Source organism: Callithrix jacchus, chromosome 22, assembly GCF_049354715.1.
Source record: "Callithrix jacchus isolate 240 chromosome 22, calJac240_pri, whole genome shotgun sequence".
NCBI classification, from domain to species: domain Eukaryota; kingdom Metazoa; phylum Chordata; class Mammalia; order Primates; family Cebidae; genus Callithrix; species Callithrix jacchus.
In genome coordinates, this window is record NC_133523.1 from 10,898,817 (window position 1) to 10,921,464 (window position 22,648).

The following is a 22,648-nucleotide window of genomic DNA, read 5'->3' on the forward strand; positions in this document are numbered from 1 at the left end:
ATATGGAGGATGAAGCATCTCTGAGCATAGCACAGAGATGATCCAACCCGAATTACTATAAAGTGTAAAGAGAGTAACATGGCTTCTCCAAACAGGACAGCATTCGAAATCCTCCCAATGGTACAAGCAGAGCAGTTAGGACAGAAGGAAACATTACGTGAAGACTGTTTGGGCTAGTAAAAATGGTTAATTGAAAATCTAAGCAAGAATTTAACTCTTGTCTTGGGACCACTGTGCCCATTTCCCTGGAGTGTGTGTTTTCCTGAATGGCCATTTCCAGCTTTTCACTTCAATAAACTCTTCCAACTCACTCCTACATTTTTGTATGATATAAGGTTGACAGGACACATACCTACTATCCATGGACTTTATGCTCCCTGTCACCCTTCCTCTTCCCTCCTAGGCTGTACACATGTCTGGGATCCAACCCTTCACTCTGAATCCCCCTAACTCCCTGTCTGGCTCCAGTCATACTGGATCCCTCAACAGACCCATACTCAGAAACTCTCTGGCCTGTCCCCCAAACCTGGCTTGACTCTCATGCCCTCCCAGGCACCTTCACCCTCAGCCTGAACTGGCCTCAGCCATGATTTGAACTTCACCCTGTGCCCCTTCAGGCTCCCTCCCCAATCCACACAAAGATGCCCCTCCATACCTACCTCCCTCAGGTGCCACTGCCCCCAGTAAGCATCAGCTCCCCCCAGGGCCTCTACCCAAGGACATCACTATGTTTCTGGCATTGCATCCTGGGAGCCTTCACTTTTTCCCACTCCTCCCTGGCCTCTAAAGTCATTGCTGCTGTGGGACCCAGACCACCATTTGTTCCAATAGCCCACCCATTCTCCCTCTGTGACTTCTCTGCCCTGCCCAGCAGATGCCATTGTATCCCAGCCGTGGATTTCTCAGCTGCCATTACCACCAACTGCAGATCTTTTTAATTAATTAATTTATTTTTATAATAGAGTCTATATATTGCCCAGGCTGGTCTTGAACTCCTGGGCTTAAACAGTTCTCCCAACTCAGCCTCCTAAAGCCTGGGATTATGGGGTGCCTGTGAAGTGAGTCCTTTCATGCACTTGAAGTTGTGAGGAACATCTAAAGATTTTACCACATTGCTTACATTTATCAGATTTCTCTCCAGTGTGTCCTTCCATGCCTTCGAAGGTTTGAGGGACATCCAAAAGCTTTCCCACATTGCTTACATTTATATGGTTTCTCTCCAGTGTGAGTCCTTCCATGCATTTTAAGTCGCGAGGCACATCCAAAAGCTTTCCCACATTGCTTACATTCATACGGTTTCTCTCCAGAATGAGTTCTTTCATGCATTCGAAGTTGTGAGGCAGATCCAAAGGCTTTCCCACACTGCTTACATTCATAAGGTTTCTCTCCAGTGTGAGTCCTTCCATGCATTTGAAGGTGTGAGGCAGATCTGAAGGCTTTCCCACATTGCTTACATTCATAGGGTTTCTCTCCAGTGTGAGTCCTTGCATGATATCGAAAGGAACTTGAACAGCTGAAGGATCTGCCACATTGCTTACAATCATAAGTTTTCTCTCCAGTGTGAGTCCTTGTGTGTCTATGAAAGATACTGGGCAAACTGAATGCTTTCTCATAATCCTTACATTCATATGGCTTTTCTTCTCTGTGCATCCTTTCATGTATTTTAAAGAAAGAGAAATTACTAAATCCTTTTCCACATTCCTTACATGCATAGGGTTTCTCTCCTGTGTGAGTCCTACCATGCGTTTGAAGGACTGAGGCAGATCTGAAGGCTTTCCCACATTGCTTACATTCATAAGGTTTCTCTCCATTGTGAGTCCTTTCATGATATTGAAAGGAACTGGAAGAATTGAAGGCTTTACCACATTGCTTGCATTTATAGGGTTTCTCTCCAATGTGAGTTTTTTCATGTGTTTGAAGTGAACTGGAAGAATAAAAGGCTTTCCCACATATCTTACATTTATGAGGTATCTCTCCAGTGTGCATTCCCAGGTGGTTTTGAAAGCTTGTAAGATAAGATAATACTTTCCCACAGTGTTTACATTCATAGGGTTTTTTCCTAGAGTGGGTTCTTTCATGTCTACAAACAGAACTGGGACACTTGAATGCTTTTCCACATTGCTTACATTCATATGGCTTCTCCCCAGTGTGAGATCTTTCATGTATTTGAAAGGAATGGGAAGAGCTGAAGGCTTTGCCACGCTGTTTACATTCATATGGCTTCTCCCCAGTGTGAGTTATTTTATGTGCATGAAGGCATGTGGAACTATGGAATGCTTTCCCACATTCACTGCATTCATAGGGCTTCTCCCCAGTGTGTGTTCTTTCATGTATTCGAAGGCTACCAGAATGACTAAAGGCTTTACCACATTGTTTACATTCATACGGTTTCTCTCCGGTGTGAGTTCGTTTATGGATGAGATATAAACTGAGAAACATCAAGGCTTTCCCACAGAATTTACACTTATAAGGTCCATCTCCACTGTGCATTATCCTGTGTCTTTGAAGGGTTGAATGGGAAATAAAATGTTTTTCCACATTCCTCACACACATAGGGTTTCCTTCTACTATGAGCTGTTTCATGAGTCTGAACAGAGGAGATACAGTTGAAGGCTTTTTTACAGTGTTTACATTTATATGGCTTCTGTCCATATTCTTGATACTCATATGCCTTGTGTCCAGTGTCATCTCTGATGTGCCTTTTAAGAGATGAATGACCACTGCCTACTTCCCCACACACACTGCTTTCACATGATTTTACTCCAGTAGTTTTCTTCTTCAGCACGTCATCTGGAACCTGGGTCAAAATTTCTCCATGCTGATGATCTTCTTTACTTTCAAAGAGTCTCTTTCCCATAAGATTTCTGTGAACAATGAGAAGTACATTATAATGGGTTTGCTTATCAGTGATTTTATATTCATTCACAAGTATTGCACTTGCATTTTCTTTTTCTTGAGATGGAGTCTCACTCTCTTGCCCGGGCTGGAGTGCAATGGTGTGATCTCGGCTCACTGCAAGTTTCACCTCCCGGGTTCCAGCAATTCTCCTGTCTCTGCCTACCAAGTAGCTGGGACGACAGGCGGCACATGCCACCACACCTGGCTAATTTTTTTGTATTTTAGTAGACACAGGTTTCACCATGTTGCCTGGGGTGGTCTCAAACTCCCGAGCTCAGGTGATCCACCCGTCTCAGCCTCCCAAAGTGCTGGGATTACATTAATTGTTGTATTTTTAGTAGAGATAGGGTTTCACCATGTGGGCCAGACTGCTCTTGAACTCCTGACCTCAGGTGATCCACCCACCTCAGCTTTCCAGAATGCTGGGATTACAGGTGTCAGCCACCGTGCCTGGCCTGCACTTCCATTTTTAACATCGTCCAGCAAAGCGTAGGCTTTCTACCCTTTGTGAATTATTTGAATATGAATGGATCACAGGCTCTACAAGATGGCCCAGCCATATCTATTATCAAAAAAGATGATATAAGCCTTCTGAATACTTTTTTTTTTTTGAGATGGAGTCTCAGTCTGTCACCCCTGGCTGGAGTGCAGTGGCACAAACTTGGCTCACTGCAACCTCCTCCTCCTAGGTTCAAGCAACTCTCCTGCCTCAGCCTTCTGAGTAGGTGGGATAACAGGTGTCCACCACCATGCCTGGCTAATTTTTGTATTTTTAGTAGAGACGGGGTTTCACCATGTTGGCCAGGCTGCTCTTGAACTCCTGACCTCAAGTGATCCTCCCTCTTCGGCCTCCCAAAGTGCTGGAATTACAGACGTGAGCCACCATGCCTGGCCTCTCTGAATACTATTTTAAAGTAAATTATTTTACAAATACTAAATATCTGTCTCTTTTAAATTTGTTTTTGAGTCAGGGTCTCACACTCTTGCCCAGGCTAGAGTGGAGTAATGCCACCATGGCTTAGTATAGCCTCAAACTCCTGGGCTCAAGTGATCCTCCAGCCTGAACCTTCCAAAGGGCTGAATTATAGGCCTGAGCCAGTGTGTCCAGCCATTGTATCACACTTCAGTATGTGTTTAGATAACATTTTCTAAGAATAAATAGATTGAAATTGGGCTTATTTCTTTTGTTTCCTTTTTTGTTTTTAACATTTTCTCCCATTCTAACATTTTTTTTTTTTTTTGAGACAGTCTCACTCCGTCACCAGGTGCCAGGCTGGAGTGCAGTGGTGTAACCTTGGCTCACTGCAACCTCCGCCTCCCAGGTTCAAGTAATTCTCCTGCCTCAGCCTCCCGAGTAGCTGGGACTACAGGTGCCACCACACACAGCTAACCCATTCTGACATTTTCTAGAGAGACACTGCTTTGTCTTGTGAGTGCAAATTACCTTAGGTTTCTCCTTAGATTTTTGTACTCTACATATATGTTCTGGGCTTTCCATTTTTTCCCTACAACACAGAACAAGGAAAATAATCTTGAATTAGTATAAAATTATTAAAAAATTACTTGATTCTATGTTCAGGGTACACTGCAGGCATGCTTCCTTTATTTATCAAATATTCCCTGACCACACTGTATATCATTCAACAGTATTCATGAGCTAAAAATACTCATTTAACAAAAAAATTCTTGTTCTTGCATTTACTGAGGGAAGTGATACTGTCACCCTTACCTACAGAGGCCAGGTTCCTGAAGTTTTCTTGCATCACATCTCTATAGAGAGTTTTCTGGGAAGGATCCAGCAAAGCCCACTCCTCCTGGGTGAAGGTCACAGCCACATCCTCAAAGGCCACTGAGTCCTGAAACATCCCACATATATAGAGGAGGATGGGTGAGACTAACACAGTCACATCCTCAAAGGCCACTGAATCCTGAAACATCCCGCATGTATAGAGGAGGATGGGGCCTATACTCTATTCTCAAGAAGTTCCCATGATGCTGTGGACTCAAAACACTTATTCCATGACCATGAGACCTCATACTCTGTCTACACTCAGTTTATTCCATAAAGTAATTCTGATGCTACAATTCAACCAAGTCGTAAAGCAACAGTAGAACAGGAAAATATGTATTTTTGGTAAATCCAGAAAGGTGTGCTGCCTGGGCTGCCCCAATGTTTGTTTTTTTAATTTATTATTTTTTAATTTTTAACTTTTTATAAGATGGGGTTTCACCATGTTGATCAGGCTGGTCTTGAACTCCCAACCTCAGGTGATCCACCTGCCTGGCCCCCAATATCTGTTTGTAATGCGGGAGTACAGCACCTGCCATAACAAAGTCCTCCAAATTCCTATGCGAAAAGGTTAACATTAGCAGTTCTGAGGCTGTGTATCCTTGAAAAAAATGCCTATTCACAAAGTTTTACTTTTGATATTAGAAAGTGAATTTTGTTCTGTTTCCAGCAGCAGTGGATCACCTGAGGTCAGGAGTTCAAGACCAGCCTGGCCAACAGGGTGAAACCCTATCTCTATTAAAAATAAAAAAATAAAAATCACGCCTGTAGTCCCAGCTACTCGGGAGGCTGAAGCACAAGAATCACTTGAACCAAGGAGGCAGAGGTTGCACTGAGCTGAGATTACCCCACTGCATTCCAGCCTGGGCAACAGAGTGAGACTTGGTCTCAAAAAAATAAAAAATACAAAAATGAGCCCAGCATGGTGGCATGTACCTGTAATCCCAGCTACCCAGGAGGCTGAGGCATTAGAATCATTGGAACCTGAGAGGCAGAGGCTGCAGTGATCCAAGATTACGCCACTGCACTCTAGCCTGGGAGACAGAGCAAGACACCGGCACCCAGTCTCAACAAAAAGGCAAGTATTTATCAAACTTAAAAACTTTTGTGGCCAGGCATGGTGGCTTACACCTACAAACCTACTACTTTGAGAGGCTGAGGCAGGAGGATCACTTGAGGTCAGGAGTTTGTGACCAGCCTGGACAATATAGTAAAACACTGTTTCTACTAAAAATATAAAAATTAGTTGCCGGGTGCAGTGGCTCACACCTATAATCCCAGGACTTTGGGAGGCCGAGACGGGTGGATCACGAGGTCAAGACATCAAGACCATCCTGGTCAACAAGGTGAAACCCTGTCTCTACTAAAAATACAAAAATTAGCTGGGCATGGTGGTGTGCGCCTGTAGTCCCAGCTACTCGGGAGGCTGAGGCAGGAGAATTGCTTGAACCCAGGAGGTGGAGGTTGCGATGAGCCGAGATCGTGCCATTGCACTCCAGTCTGGGTAACAACAGTGAAATTCCGTCTCAAAAAAAAAAAAAAAAATTAGGTGTGGTGGTGCACACCTGTAATTCCAGCTATTTGGGAGGCTAAGGCAGGAGAATCACTTGAACCCAGGAGTTGGAGGTTGCAGTGAGCCGAGATCATGCCTCTGCACTCCAGCCAGGGCAACAGCAAGACTCCTTCTCAAAAAGAAAAAACAAAACACTTTGGTGGATCAGATGACACCATCAACGCGGAAAAGGCAATCCTTGTGCTCTGTTTCTATGGAAACAGTACAGTAGTGCCTAAAAAAACAAAACACAATTACTGTATTTTCCAGCATCCCACTTTTGGACCTAGTTATATTAAATTCAAAAAGATTGAAAACTGAAACTTGAAGACGTATTTGAAAACCACTGTTCACAAAATCAAAGAGCTGGATCAATCCACATGTCCATTGATGGCTGCACGCACAATGAAAACATGCTAGGCATATATATACATTGAAATATTATTTAATCTTATAAAATAACATCCTGTTTCATGCTACAACAATCACAAAAATTCAGAATGCTGTGGTAATTGCAAAAAATTAGTCACAAAAAGAAAATCACAGTATAATTCACCTTAGATAAGTTATGTAGTGTACAACTCTATCAACTATACACTTAAAACTGCTTAAAGGCTGGGTGCAGTGGCTCACGCCTATAATCCCAGCACTTTGCGGGGCCGAGGCGGGTAGATCACGAGGTCAAGAGATCGAGACCATCCTGGTCAACATGGTGAAACCCCGTCTCTACTAAAAATACAAAAAATTAGCTGGGCATGGTGGTGCACGCCTGTAGTCCCAGCTACTTGGGAGGCTGAGGCAGAAGAATTGCTTGAACCCAGGAAGCCGAGGTTGCGGTGAGCCAAGATAGCGCCATTGCACTCCAGCCTGAGTAACAAGCGAAACTCCGTCTCAAAAAAAAAAAAAAAAAAAAGGCTTAAGCTGGTAAAACTGAAGTTTATTATTTTACAGTAATTTAAAAAATAAATTATGGTACCAAGTAAAAAAACTAATTGATATTAATGAAAAGAAGGGCATAGCCCAGGCGTGGTGGCTCAAGCCTGTAATCTTAGCACTTTGCGAGCCTGAGGTGGGCAGATCACTTGAAGTTAGGAGTTTGAAACCAGCCTTGTCCAACATGGTGAAACCCCATCTTTACTAAAAATACAAAAATTAGCTGGGCATGATGGCACATGCCTGTAATCCCAACTACTTGGAAGGCTGAGGCAGGAGAATCACTTGAACCTAGGCAGCAGAAGCTGCAGTCAGCCAAGATTGTGCCACTGCACTCCAGCTAGGGCAACAGAGCAAGACTCCATTTCAAAAAAAAAAAGGAAAAGAAGTATTTGAATGACATTTCTCCAATACATAGAAATGATCAACAAGTATATGATGAAATCGTGATGATGCTACAATTGAACCACGTGGTAAAGCAACAGTAGAATAGGAAAATGTGCGAAAGTATTTTACAGTGTAGTTTCAGGTGGTTATTGAGCACTCTCATGAAGAGTATTCATAAATAGATGGGCACAGTGGCTCATGCCTGTAATCCCAGCATTTTGGGAGGCTGAGGTGGGCAGATCATGAGGTCAGGGGTTTGAGACCAGCTTGACCAACATGGTGAAACCCCATCTCTAATTAAAAATACAAAAATTAGCCAGGTGTGGTGGTACACACCTGTAATCCCAGCTACTTGGAAGGCTGAGGCAAGAGAAACCCGTGAACCCGGGAGGCAGAGGTTTCCGTGAACTGAGAGCGCACCATTGCACTCCAGCCTGGGCGATAGAGCAAGACTCCATCTCAAAAAAAAAAAAGTATTCGTTGGGTGCGGTGACTCACGCCTGTAATCCCAGCACTTTGGGAGGCCGAGGCGGGTGGGTCATCTGAGGTGGAGTTCGAGACCAGCCTGGCCAACATGGAGAAACCCTGTCTCTACTAAAAATACAAAATTAGCAGGGTATGGTGGGGTACATGCGTTTAATCCCAGCTACTCGGAAGACTTGAGGCAGGAGAATTGCTTGAACCCAGGAGGCAGAGGTTGCAGTGAGCCATTGCACTCCAGCCTGGGCAACTATATAGTGAAACTCCATTTCAAAAAAAACCCCAAAACAAAAATCCTGTAGCTTAGCTCTTAGGAATGACACGCTCGCTACATTCCAAACCACTCACTTCTCTCTCGAAAGGACGTCTTCAGTTATGTGTTTCTCATGATACATTTGAAACAGCTGCAGTATTTAAATTTTTTACTGCCATAAATGGCTATATTAAAATTTTATTATTTTATGAATACTTTTTTTTTTTTTGAGATGGAGTTTCGCTCTTGTTACCCAGGCTGGAGTGCAGTGGCGCCATCTCGGCTCACTGCAACCTCCGCCTCCTGGGTTCAGGCAATTCTTCTGCCTCAGCCTCCTGAGTAGCTGGGATTACAGGCACGCGCCACCATACCTGGCCACTACGAGGTCTAAAGGACTCCTTTTTTTTTTTTTTTTTTTGGGGGGGGGAGGAAGGCAGAAAGGAAGGGAATAAGGACGGTAGGGAGGAAGGAAGGAAGGGAGGAAGCGGGGAGGGAGGGAGGGAGGGAGGGAGGGAGGGAGGGAGGGAGGGAGGGAGGGAGGGAAGGGAAGAAAGGAAATCAAGCAATGAAAGAGACATTGCCGACCTGGATCTAGAGGTTTACAAGTTGATTTCTTTTTTTTTTGAGAGAAGGAAAGAAAAAAAAAAATAAGGAGAGGAAGAAAGAGGGAGAGTAAATGGAAATATTGCTTTATTTTGAAAAAAATTGGGTATTAATAATGGCCAATCAATGTTTCATTTAAACTAATGGGTAGGTGTGATGTGGTATTGACAAGAATGTATATTTTGTGTATTTGAAGTGGGGAGCTCTATAAATATTTATTAAGTTTACTTGTTCTGGATCTGAGTTCGAGTCCTTGATATCCTTATTAATTTTCTGTCTCATTGAATCTAAGTCTCCTATCTGGGTGTTAGGATCGTTAGCTCTTGTTGCATTGATCCTTTTACCACTATATCTTTGTTGCTTTAAAATCTATTTTATCCGATACAAGAATTGCAACTCCTGCTTTTTATTTATTTATTATTTATTTTTGCTCTCCATTTGGTTGGTAAATCTTTCTCCATCCCTTTGTTTAGAGTCTTTGTGTATCCTTGCATGTGAAACAGGTCTGGATGTAACATGCCGTTGGGTTTTGGCTGTGTCTTTGGATTGGGAATTCAGTCAATTTAAATTTGGGGTTACTGCCATTTGATGTTGACTGGCTGTTTTATCCATTTGTTGGTGTAAATTCTTCTTTATGTTGGTGCTCTTTACTTTTTGGTGTATTTTTAGAAAGGCTAATACTGGTTGTGTCTTTCTGTGTGTAATGCTTCTTTCAGAAGCTCTTGTAAAGCAGGCCTGGTGGTAATAAAATCTCTGAGTTCTTGCTTGTTCATAAAAGATTTTATTTTTCCTTCAGTTGTGAAGCTTAGTTTGGCTGGATATGAAATTCTGGGCTGAAGGTTCTGTTCTTTGAGGATGTTGAATATCGGCCCCCACTCTCTTCTGGCCTGTAGAGTTTCTGCCGAGAGATCTGCTGTAAGTCTGATAGGTTTGCCTTTGTGGGTAACCTGACCTTTCTCTCTGGCTGCCCTTAGTATCCTCTCCTTCGTTTCAACCCTGGTGAATCTAACGATTATGTGCCTTGGGGTTGCTCTTCTTGAGGAATATCTTTGTGGTGGTCTCTGTATTACCTGGGGTTGAATGTTGACCTGCTTTGCTAGTTTAGGAAAATTTTCCTGAATAATATCCTGAAGGGTATTTTCCAGCTTGGATTCATTCTCTCCGTCGCATTCAGGTACACCTATCAAACGGAAATTTGGTCTTTTCACATAGTCCCACATTTCTTGGAGACTTTGCTCATTCCTTTTTATCCTTTTTTCTCTAATCTTTTCTTCACGTTTTATTTCATTAAATTGGACTTTGACCTCTGATATCCCTTCTTCTGCTTGAACAATTCAAGTGTTTAAACCTGTGCATACTTCTCGGAGTTCCTGTATTGTATTCTTCAGTTCCATTAATTCACTCATACTCCTCTCTAAGTTGTCTATTCTCAATAGGATTTCATCAAACCTTTTTTCAAAGTTCCTAGTTTCTTTACATTGGGCTACAACATGTTCTTTTAACTCACCGAAGTTTGTTATTATCCATTCCTTGAAGAGTGATTCTGTCATCAGGAGGCGCTCGTTCTCCATCAAGCCTTGTTCCATTGTTGATGTGGAACTGTGATCATCTTTAGAGGGAGAGGCGTTCTGACTTTGAGTATTCTCAGCTTTTTTACGCTGGTTTCTTCCCGTCATTGTAAATTTATCCTCCTGTCGTCTTTGAAATTACCAACTTTCAGATTAGGTCTCTTGAGTGGACGTCCAGGTTGTTAGTTCCCAGGGCCAGAGCAGCGGCGTTAAGACTGATGGTGCTTTTCTGCCCAGGATTCTCCTGTCGGGCTTCCTTCTTGTGTCGGTAGTAGGCGACTCTGCCTTCCCGGGGCTCCAAACCTCGGTCAGAAGGGGAACCGGTCCCGTTTACTCTGCGCCGAGCGCTGCCGTGTCGAGGTGCCGGCGGAACCGCTGCGCTGACCACGAGAGTCGCGCTGGCGACCCGTGTGTTTCCACCACTGGGGGATCTTCTGCTCCATGAGCGACCAGACTTTTTCTGAAAGTGTGGCGTCCTCTAGTTCTTCGCGCCTTCCCTGAGAGCTGCAATCCCGGGATGTTAGCGATCGGCCATCTTGGATCATTCTCCTCTCCTTTTTTTTTTTCTTTTGAGACAGTCTTACTCTGTCGCCTGGGCTGGAGTCCAGTGGCGTGATCTTGGCTCACTGCAACCTCTGCCTCCCGGATTGAAGTGATTCTCCCTGCCTCAGCCTCCCGAGTAACTGGGATTACAGGTGCCTATCACTACGCCCAGCTAATTTTTTGCATTTTTAGTAGAGACAGGGTTTCACTATGTTGGCCAGGCTGGTCTCCAACTCCTGACCTTGTGATTCACCCGCCTCGATCTCGCAAAGTGCAAGCCAGGACTCCTTCTTTGACCAAATTTGAGCTCACAGCCCTCTTCTTGTCTAGGCTTTGAGCTTCTCCTGCAGGACCCAGTAATAGCAAAAAGCCTTTTAAGGCAGTTCACAGAGAACCCGCCCCCCCCCCGCCCAAACTTGGTATTTCCAGTAAGTTCAATTTCCCCCACTCATGATAATTCATCAACTTTCTCTTCCCTAACTGTTGATACCTCACCAAGTTCTATCCTTTCCCTGTAATAGAGGAGGGAGATTAAACTCAGGGAGACAGCCTATTATGTGTAATGAGAACTGTAATATATAGAACTATAATCTCTCTCCTATATTACAGTTCTCACAACTCCTACTACGATTGTGCTGAATAAAGCCTTCCTTGATATTTTAAACACATTTTCATTACAGTCTCCCTTTACAAAGGATAGTCACTTAGACTGCAGACTCTGCTTCAGAAGTCTAGAATACATAGGGGATAACAGACTCTCCCTGTGGGGAGAAAGGAGGGTGTCCCCAGAATACCTCCCACTCAAAAAACCAAAACACCAGGTCAGATTTCTCTCCTGATGACCACTCCCTGTTGTTACCCCATAAACTTAGTAAGAGAGGGGACTGTGGGTGCACTATTTCCAAGACAGGGTACTAGGGTAGAGCTCACCAACTGCAATGATGACACAGGATGCCTGGCAGTATTGACTGCCAATTCAGCCATCACACTGTGATAGAGACGTATGTCAGGACAAGGTATATGATTTGCATGTTTTTCTTCTATTTGGTGAATTATTGCAATTTCTTTTTTTTATAAGCCTATAGCAAGCAGTATTCCCAGGAATTCTACAAACTATACTAACCTGGCCTGAACCTGCTTAACTGCTAAGATCAGGTGCATTCAGAGTGGTATAACCATATACTTGTTTATCTTTTTTTTTTTCTTTTTGAGGCAGAGTTTTGCTGTTGTTACCCAGACTGGAGTGCAATGGCGCGATCTCGGCTCATGGTAACCTCCGCCTTCTGGGTTCAGGCAATTCTCCTGCCTCAGCCTCCCGAGTAGCTGGGACTACAGGCACGCGCCACCATGCCCAGCTAATTTTTGTATTTTTAGTAGAGACGGGGTTTCACCATGTTGACCAGGATGGTCTCGATCTCTTGACCTCGTGATCCACCCGCCTTGGCCTCCCAAAGTGCTGGGATTACAGGCATGAGCCACCGCGCCCAGCCTTATCTTTTTTTTTCAATTTTGTTTTTTTGAAACAGGGTCTCACTGTCAGTCAGCCTGGAGTGCAGTGGAATGATCGTATTTCACTGCAGCTTCAATCTCCTGGGCTCAAGTGATCCTCCCACCACAGCCTCCCCAGTACCTGGGAACTCCATTATTAAAACAGGAAGAACTATGACCTAAGAAAAAAAGTAGGACCAAGGAAGATTATCTGCTCAACGTTATGGTGAAATGACTACTGCTGTAAAAAACAAAATCCGTTAATCAAGAAAGTGAACTACCATTCCATGGAAGGTTTGTTACTAAGGAAAAACAAAATATGATATAAAATATCGTTTATCTGATATCAACTACATAAAAAGATGTAAATATAAAATATACTGATAAGGATACATACCCAGGTTGTGAAACTATGAAAAAAGTAAGAAAACAATAATTATCATTCACAATACTGGCTCCATCAATATTCTGGTTCACTGAAATTGTTTTATGTGTTTCGTCCATATGTAATATTTTTAGTTTCTAGAGTGGAAACTCTACAGAAATAAGTATCAGTGCCCTTGAAAATACCACCGACAGCCTGTTGAATATAATTTTCAAAAAGACAACATAGCCTATTAAAACTAATTTGTATTACAATTTCTTTTCTTTCTTTTTTTTGAGACGGAGTTTCGCTGTTGTTACCTAGACTGGAGTGCAATGGCGCGATCTCGGCTCACTGCAACCTCCGCCTCCTGGGTTCAAGCAATTCTCCTGCCTCAGCCTCCTGAGTAGCTGGGACTATAGGCGCGCACCACCATGCCCAGCTAATTTTTGTATTTTCAGTAGAGACAGGGTTTCACCATGTTGACCAGGATGGTCTCGTTCTCTTGACCTCGTGATCCACCCACCTCGGCTACCCAAAGTGCTGGGATTATAGGAATGAGCCACCGCGCCCAGACAATTTATTTTCTTTTTAAAAATGTTTTTATTATTTTTGTTTTGTTTGGATCCCTCATGAATGGGATTAGTACTCATAAGACACACATAGCTTATTTCCTCTTTCTCTCTGTCATGAAGAAATAAATAAAAGGATGGCATCTGCAAACCAGGAAGCAGGCTCTTACCAGGCACTTGATCTGTCAGCACTCTGAACACGGACTCCACAACTTCCAGAACTGTCAGAAATGTTTATTCTTTTTTTTTCGAGATCAAGTTTCGCTCTTGTTGCCCAGGCTGTAGTGCAATGGCGTGATTTCAGCTCACCACCACCTCCGCCTCCCAGATTCAAGCAATTCTACTGCCTCAGCCTCTCGAGTAGATGGGATTATAGGCATGTGCCACCACACCCAACTAATTTTGTATTTTTAGTAGTAGAGACGGGGTTTCTCTATATTGGTCAGGCTGGTCTGGAACTCCCGACCTCAGGTGATCCACCCGCCTCAGCCTCCCAAAGTGCTGGAATTATAGGCGTGACCCACTGCCTGCCCAGAATATTTATTCTTTAAGACACCCAGTCTATGGGAATTTGATATAAAAACCCAAGATGACTAAGATAGACAGGTACTATCCCCAGTATACATTACAGCTTTGAAATCTATACTGAAAAAGAGAAAATGATATTAACAGAGGGATGGAAATATAGACCAGTGGAGAGGGTCCATGGGTACAAAAACATAGAAAGAATGAATAAGACCTAGAACACAAGCATAACAGATTGACTGTAGTGAAAAATAATATAGGTGAGGTGGCTCACGCCTGTAATCACAGCACTTTGGGAGGCCGAGGCAGGTGGATCACGAGGTCAAGAGAACGAGACCATCTTGGTCAACATGGTGAAACCCCGTCTCTACTAAAAATATTTTAAAAATTAGCTGGGCATGGTGGAGCGTGCCTGTAATCCCAGCTACTCAGGAGGCTGAGGCAGGAGAATTGCCTGAACCCAGGAGGCGGAGGTTGCCATGAGCTGAGATTGCGCCATTGCACTCCAGCCTGGGTAACAAGAGCGAAACTCTGTCTCAAAAAAAAAAAAAAAAAAAAAGTATAATTGGATTGTTTGTAACACAAATGATAAATGTATGCAGTGACAGATACCTCATTTACCCTGATGTGATTATTATTTTATTTGTTATTTATTTGAGATGGAATCTTGCTCTTTAGCCCAGGCTGGAGTGCAGTGGTACAATCTTGGCTCACTGCAACCTCTGCTTCCTGGTCCCAGTTCGAGCAATTCTCATTCCTCAGCCTCCCTAGTAGCTGGGATTACAGGTGCACCATCATACCCAGCTAATCTTTGTATTTTTAGTAGAGATGGGGTTTCACTATGTTGGTCAAGCTGGTCTCAAACTCCTGACCTCATTATCCACCCACCTTGGCCTCCCAAAGTTCTGGAATTACAGGGATAAGCCACCATGCAGCCTATCCTGATGTGATTATTATGCATTGCATGCCTGTTTCAAAAGATATCCTGGGCCAGGCACAGTGGTTCATGCTTATAATCCCAGCACTTTGGGAGGCTGAGGTGGGCAGATCACCTTAGGTCAGGAGTTCAACACCAGCCTGGCCAGCATGATGTGAAACCCTGTCTCTACTAAAAACATACAAAAATTATCCAGCACTTTGGGAGGCTGAGCCAGGCGGATCATGAGATTGAGACCATCCTGGCCAACATGGTGAAACCCCGTCTCTACTAAAAATACAAAAATTAGCTGGCCGTGGTGGCAGGTGCCTGTAATCCCAGCTACTCAGGAGGCTGAGACAAAAGACTCACTTGAAACCAAGAGGCAGAGGTTGCAGTGAGCCAAGATCGTGTCACTATAGTACAGCCTGGGTGACAGAGTGAGACTGTCTAAAACATATATATATACACACACACATATATATATATTATGTCACACACACACATATACACACACACACTCCTACAATGAACCCACAAAAATTCAAAATGAAAAATACATCAATGAAAAATGGCAAATTCTGAAAATGGTGAAACCATGAAGTTAGAAGTATTGCCAGCAATGATACAAGTGGTGAACACTTAACAGAAGTAGCAGGAACAAATGGTTATATACAGCAGAATAATCAGTCATCTACCAATCACTACGCGTCTCCATCTGCAATAATGAATTAATTGTAGAATTGCCTATTATAATGAGTTCCTCCCTCTCTCTCTCTCTCTCTCTCTCTCTCTCTCTCTCTCTCTCTCTCTCTCTCTCTCTCGTTTTTTTCCTTTTTGTGGAGAACGGGCTCTCACTATATTGCCCAGGCAGGTCTCAAACTCCTGGGCTGAAGCTATCCTCCCGACTCTGCCTCCCTAAGAGCTGGGGTTACAGGCATGAGCCACAGTGCCTGGCCTTTATGAGTTCTTATAATAATTACATGTTGCGTTAGCATACATTTTCATTACAGAGGATACTTTTTGAGAACAGAGGAAATACTTACTCAGCCTTAGAAAAGTTTGTAGTTCTTCACTTCCTTCCAGTTCCTCCATGTGTTCAACCCACATATGTGACTTACAAGACCGCCTTCTGGTCACCACCACCCCATGTGTTAACTAGATACAACCAACTTGACTCACCCCACTGACCTCTACATGCCATATGGATGTCACAGACAGGCTGCAGGGATCACCTCTTAATCACACAACATGACATCACAGAACTAGCACCTGCTTGCTCTAAAGCCACCAAAACAACACCCAAAGGAAACCTCCTTGGGCAATGTCCTGGATCCCAAGGAATACTTTGGCATAAAGGTCTCTGCCTGTCTTACTCCCCACCTTTGATTCAATGTGCATCCTGAATGTTCCCCCACAAGGTGTGCTGCCCTCATCTCTCTGGGATTAGTGAGTAACGCACTTATCTAACAGGTTTTACTGTGTTGTCTCCTCTGTGTCTCACCTGACACACACACTGAAACATAATTCATTGCTGGAGTTGGCTCTAATGAAACATGCAATTTACGTCAGGCATGGTGGCTCATGCCTATAATCCTAGCACTAGTGAAAACTGCAATTTAGAGCAAGGCACGGTGGGTTTCAGCACTCTGGGAGGCCGAGGCAGGTGTATCACGAGGTCAGGAGTTCAAGACCAGCTTGGCCAGGATGGTGAAACCCCATCTCTACTGAAAATATAAAAATTAGCCAGGCATGGTGGTAGGTGCCTACAGTCCCACCTACTTGGGAGGCTGAGACAGAGAACTGCTTGAACCCAGGAGGCGGAGATTGCAGTGAGCCCAGATTGTACCACTACACTCCAGTCTGGGCATCTGAGTGAGACTCCCATCTCAAAGAAAAAGAAAAATGCAATTTAGGCCAGGTGTGATGGGTCATGCCTGTAATTCTAGCACTTTGGGAGACCGAGACAGGTGGATCACCTAGGACAGGAGTTCAAGACCAGCCTGCCCAACATGGCGAAACCTTGTCTCTACTAAAAATATGAAAATTAGCCAGGTCTGGTGGTGGGTACCTATAGTCCCAGCTACTTGGGAGGCTGAGGCAGGTGAATCACTTGAACCTGGGAGGCAGAGGCTGCAGTGAGCCAAGATCGAACCATTGCACTCCAGCCTGGGCAGCAGAGCTAAACTTTGTCTCAAAAACAAAAAAGGGGGCCGCGGTGGCTCCAGCCAGTTGTCCTGGCACTTGAGGAGGCGAGGCCATGAGTTCAAGGCCAACCTGAGCAACATAACAAGCTCTCACTGATTAACAACAACAACGACAAAAAAGCCGGCACGGTGGCTCAAGCCTGTAATCCCAGCACTTTGGGAGGCCGAGGCAGGTGGATCACGAGGTCAAGAGATCGAGACCATCCTGGTCAACATGGTGAAACCCCGTCTCTACTTAAAACACAAAAAATTAGCTGGGCATGGTGGCGCGCACCTGTAATCCCAGCTACTCAGGAGGCTGAGGCAGGAGAATTGCCTGAACCCAGGAGGCAGAGGTTGTGGTGAGCTGAGATCGTGCCATTGCATTCCAGCCTGGGTAACAAGAGCAAAAACTCCATCTCAAAGAAAAAAAAAAAAAAAAGGCGGGGCATGGTGGTTCACATCTGTAATCCCAGCACTTTGGGAGGCAGAGGCAGGTAGATCACAAGGTCAGGAGTTCAAGACCAGCTTGGCCAAGATGGTGAAACCCCAGCTCTACTAAAAATACAAAAACTAGCCAGGTATGGTGGCAAGCAACTGTAATCCCAGCTACTCAGGAGGCTGAAGCAGGAGAATCGCTTGAACCCAGGAGACGGAGGTTGCAGTAAGCCGAGACAGTGCCACTGCACTGCAGCCTGGATGACAGAGCAAGACTCCGTCTCAAAAAGAAAAGAAAACTGAGGTTGGGGGAGAAAAGCTGAGCACCCCAAGAAGTTGGCTATCTAGATGAAGAATATAGCAGGAGTCTCCTCCCAATCAGGGCATTGAGCTGCTTCGTGGGGAGGCCCCATTTCCCTGTCTTGTGTGGTCCTCTGTGAGGAGTTACCAGTCAGCTAATGCACACTAGATCCTCCCAAAGACATGGTAGTGTAGGCATACTGGGCCAGCCCTAGTTCTGAAACCCAGGACCAGGAAAAGATAAGAGGGCGCACTGAGGACACATCATTCCATAATGTTTGTTGCCTGAGGGGAACCATAAGCCAAGAAACATTCTGATAAGATCTCTGTTTTCAGGTCAGATAAACAGTAGAAGCACAAAGGATTTTTCAGTGGAGTGGCCCATGGTTATCCTTTCCTTTCTTCTGATGCTTCACAAACAAAATGTAAGTATATATATATATTGATTAATTGACTGATTGTTTTTTTGAGACAGAGTTCCAGTCTTGTTGCCCAGGCTGGAGTGCAATGGCACAATCTCGGCTCACCACAACCTCTGCCTCCTGGGTTCAAGTGATTCTCCTGCCCAGCTTATTTTGTATTTTTAGTAGAGATAAGGTTTCTCCACATTGGTCAAGGCTGTTCTCAAACTCCTGACCTCAGGTGATCCGCCTGCCTTGTCCTCCCAAAGTGCTAGGATTACAGGTATGAGCCACCGTGCCCAGCCAATATGTAATTTTTTAAAAAATAATCCCATTATCTTTTTTTTTTTTGAGACGGAGTTTCGTTCTTGTTACCCAGGCTGGAGTGCAATGGCGCAATCTCGGCTCACCGCAACCTTCGCCTTCTGGGTTCAGGCAATTCTCCTGCCTCAGCCTCCCGAGTAGCTAGGACTACAGGCGTGCACCACCATGCCCAGCTAATTTTTGTATTTTTAGTAGAGATGGGGTTTCACCATGTTGACCAGGATGGTCTCGATCTCTAGACCTTGTGATCCACCCGCCTCAGCCTCCCAAAGTGCTGGGATTATAAGAGAGAGCCACCGCGCCCGGCCAATATGTAAATATTTTTAAAGAGGAATCCCTTTCTCTGTGAAAAAATGCTAAACAATAAAAGTACTGCATCTGGGTTGGGTAAAGTAGCTCCTGCTGGTAATCCAAGCACTGTGGGAGACCAAGGTAGAAGGGTCACTTGAGTGCAGGCATCCAAGACCAGCCTGGATAGCACAGTGAGAACCTATCTCTAAAAAAAATCAGCCCTCCCCTCCTGGGTATCATGGTGAAACCCTGTCTCTCCTAAAAATACAAAAATTAGCCAGGCATGGTGGGCACCTGTAATCCCAGCTCCTCAGGAGGCTGAAGCAGAATGGCTTGAACCCAGGAGGCAGACATTGCAGTGAGCCAAGATTGCGCCACTGCACTCCAGCCTAGGCGACACAGGGAGACTCATCTCAAAAAAAAAAGAAAAAATCAACATGGGGCTAGGGCAGAAAAAAAAATAAAAATAATAAAAATCAGCCCTGCATAGTGGTGTATCCAAGGAGTCTCAGCTACTCAGGAGTCTGACACGGAGAATCACTTGAGCTCAGGAAGTCAAGGTTACAGTGAGCTGTGTTTGTGCCAGTGCACTTCTGCATGGGTAAAAGAACAACACTGTCTCAGCTGGGTGCAGTGGCTCACACCTGTAATAGCAGCACTTCAGGGTGCCAATGCAGGCAGATCACCTGAGGTCAGGAGTTCAAGATCAGCCTAGCCAACATGGTAAAACCCCTTCTCTACTAAAAACAAAACAAAATTAGCTGGATATGATGGCAGGCACCTGTATTCCCAGCTACTTGGGAGGCTGAGGCACGAGAATCACTTGGACCAAGGAGGTAGAGGTTTCAGGGAGCCAAGATCGCGCCACTGTACTCCAACCTGGGCAACAGAGTGAGACTCTGTCTCAAAAAATAGAATCACCAACCGAGGAGGCGAAGGCTGTGAGCCTAGGTCATGCCACTGCACTCCAGCCTGGGCAACAAAGTGAGACTCTTTCTCAAAAAAAAAAAAAAAAAAAAAGAAGAAGAAGAAAGAAGTCCTCCATCCTGCAAAGGAGAAGAAATGTTATTTTGGGTACTCTCTGTATTTCACCAATCTATATATCTACCATACTTTCTTGTGGAAATTATTTCATTTTTCTCCAGTTATAATAGTAAACTTTCCCTGTTTTTCTCCAGTAGCATTCCTAAAATTAGTCCCTGTAACTCCATTGGAAGTCCCACAACAAGATTTCACCCTGTTGGCCAGGTTGGTCTTGAACTCCCTAAGTTCCTTAGCCTCCCAAAGTGTTGGGATTACAGGCATGAGCCACTGTGACTAGCCATCTTTTTTTCTGAAATCTACCTCCTTCTAGCCTGTGCATAAAATTTTCTAACATTGTAAGCTCTAGTGAAAAAATGCAATTTTCAATTAATAAAAAACTGAAACTGCAATAAGTGAACAATTCTTTACAAAAAGACAAACCCACAAAGAGAAACCTACAGAGGGCAGTGCTGACTGGAACACAGTGATGTGTGACTCCAGTGTCAGCACAGGCCATCCTATCACATGGGACATTTCTCTGTGCCCATCCTGCTCACTGAAAGCGCTGAATAACTATTTTCCAACAACACTGCACTGTGCCTCCATGTGCCCCAAGTGCATTTTCTGTTTGTTTTTTTTCTTTTTTCTTGAGGCAGAGTCTTGCTCAGTTGCCCAGGCTGGAGTACAGTGGTGTGATCTCTGCTCACTGCAGAATCCACCTCCCAAGTTCAAGCAATTCTTGTGCCTCAGCCTCCAGAGGAGCCGGGACTACAGGTGTGTGCCACCACATCTGGCTAATTTCTTTTGTATTTCTAGTAGAGCCAGGTTTCACCATGTTGGCCAGGCTGGTCTCAAACTCCTGGCCTCAAGTGATCCACCCACCTTAGCCTCCCAAAGTGCTGGGATTGTAGGCGTGAGCCACTGCACCTGGCCAGTTTTCATTCACAGGTTATTGCTACATTTTGTTTGGAGTGGATTTACCAGTCCTTAAAAATAGTTTTCTCCCCTCATAGTCTGAGAGCATCCAGAGGACAGGAGTCATTTGTCACATAACCTTGTAAAATCTGCAAGGGGGAACCTCAGAATCAAGAAATGCTGCTAACGTGTCTGTGCCTAGGAAAGATAAAAGGAGACAAAGGTTTATTTCAGTGAAGTATCTGGTGGTGATTCTTGGCTTTCCCCTCCTGTGAAATGTTCAGAAACAGAATATAAAATTTGTGGCCGGGCGCTTCACTTAAGCATTCCTTCCTACCACCTTGAAATTTTAGACAAAGCTTCACACTCTCAACCAACGTACACCTACAGAATCCCTCTACCACCTGTACCTCCTAATCCCTCTTCCACAAGTCCTGCCCTTTCCACCAAAGGAACTTACACCTTCCAGGCGTAGATTCATGATTTTCCCTGCAATTCCTGTCTCTGAAATGAGAGACAGGAATAGCCACGTCATAGCCACGTCCTAACCACTTACTCCAGGCTTTCTGGGGCTGTGTTTTCCTCAGCTGAAGTCTCCCCTATTCAGCTCTGTCACCTAGGCTGGAGTGCAGTGGCCCAATCTAGGCTCACACAACCTCTGCCTCCCGGGTTCAAGCAATTCTTCTGCCTCAGCCTCCTGAGTAGCTAAGATTACAGGTGCCCGTCACCATGCCCGGCTAATTTTTGTATTTTTAGTAGAGACGGGGTTTCACTATGTTGGTCAGGCTAGTCTTGAACACCTGACCTCGTGTTCCGCCCGCCTCAGCCTCCCAAAGTGCTGGGATTACAGATATGAGCCACCGTGCCCAGATGAATAAACTTTAAGTTATTTTACACAGTTTAGCTTTTTCTGTTAATTTCGAGTAATCTGTTATTACAAATTACAATGACTGGGTGTTTATTATTCAGGACTCTCAAAGGAACTCTCTATTAATATATTTTTTAAAACCGTATTCTGAGAAGCAAAACTACTTGTTAACATGTCTGTTTAATTAATTTTTTTTTTTTTTTTGAGACGGAGTTTCGCTGTTGTTACCCAGACTGGAGTGCAATGGCGCGATCTCGGCTCACCGCAACCTCCGCCTCCTGGGTTCAAGCAATTCTCCTGCCTCAGCCTCCTGAGTAGCTGGGACTACAGGCGCGCACCACCATGCCCAGCTAATTTTTGTATTTTTAGTAGAGACGGGGTTTCACCTTGTTGAGCAGGATGGTCTCGATCTCTTGACCTCGTGATCCACCTGCCTCGGCCTCCCAAAGTGCTGGGATTATAGGCGTGAGCCACCGCGCCCGGCCTGTCTCAGTTTAATTTTTAACAAGAGAAAGGAGGTACTGGGGACCCCACAGCCTATTGCTCCTCCTACACAAACCCCACATCCGAGGCAGGATCCCACCATGACCCCCCGGTGGTCCCCGTACAATCTGGGGAGACTCGGGGCAGCGGGCGCAGAGCTCCGCGGACCGGGTCGCAGTCGCCGCGCAGGGGCGGAACAGGACGCCCTGGGGACCGAGGGCTGAGCCGTGCCAAGGGGACTCGGGTCCCAGACCCCTGAGTCGCCGCGGGGGGCCCTGCCACAGCCGGTTCCGTCGGGTTCCAACCAGCCCCTCCCCCGTCTCCAGACCCCTGGCCCGCACGCTTACCATTTCTTGCCTTTCAGGTGGCTCCCACAACCAGTGCAAGTCTCAGCATAGGCGACAGAGTGACAGAAGCTATGGCAGAGGCACGTGGAGCCTCTGGGAGGGGAAAGCCGGACTCCCAACCTCAGAGCGCCGCCCGGAGCCAGGGAGTGAAAAAAGCGGAGCCTCCTCACTCCCCGATGGACAGTTGGTAAGGCCCTGCCC

The 22,648-nt window shown here is 45.0% G+C and overlaps 2 protein-coding genes across 3 annotated transcripts in view; one reads left to right on the forward strand and one right to left on the reverse strand.

The window, feature by feature from the left end:
- LOC144576525 (uncharacterized) overlaps window positions 1-22,648 on the forward strand; it is a 55,122-nt gene that overhangs the window by 9,516 nt on the left and 22,958 nt on the right. The window contains exons 1-3 of one of the 2 annotated variants that reach the window (XM_078360663.1): window positions 12,359-12,788; window positions 18,132-18,220; window positions 22,465-22,634. In XM_078360663.1, the coding sequence (XP_078216789.1) occupies window positions 12,782-12,788; window positions 18,132-18,220; window positions 22,465-22,634 (266 nt within the window). In that variant the 5' untranslated portion in view covers window positions 12,359-12,781. Of the gene's footprint in view, window positions 1-12,358; window positions 12,789-18,131; window positions 18,221-22,464; window positions 22,635-22,648 lie in introns of those variants that run through there. The other variant, XR_013531072.1, reaches the window with a different exon arrangement.
- Window positions 942-22,643, reverse strand: LOC103789773 (uncharacterized). Its single transcript, XM_017967322.4, is given in 6 exon segments — window positions 942-1,146; window positions 1,148-2,526; window positions 2,528-2,864; window positions 4,343-4,403; window positions 4,628-4,754; window positions 22,448-22,643. Coding segments are annotated over 6 exon segments (2,013 nt in total). The 5' UTR covers window positions 22,451-22,643; the 3' UTR covers window positions 942-1,040.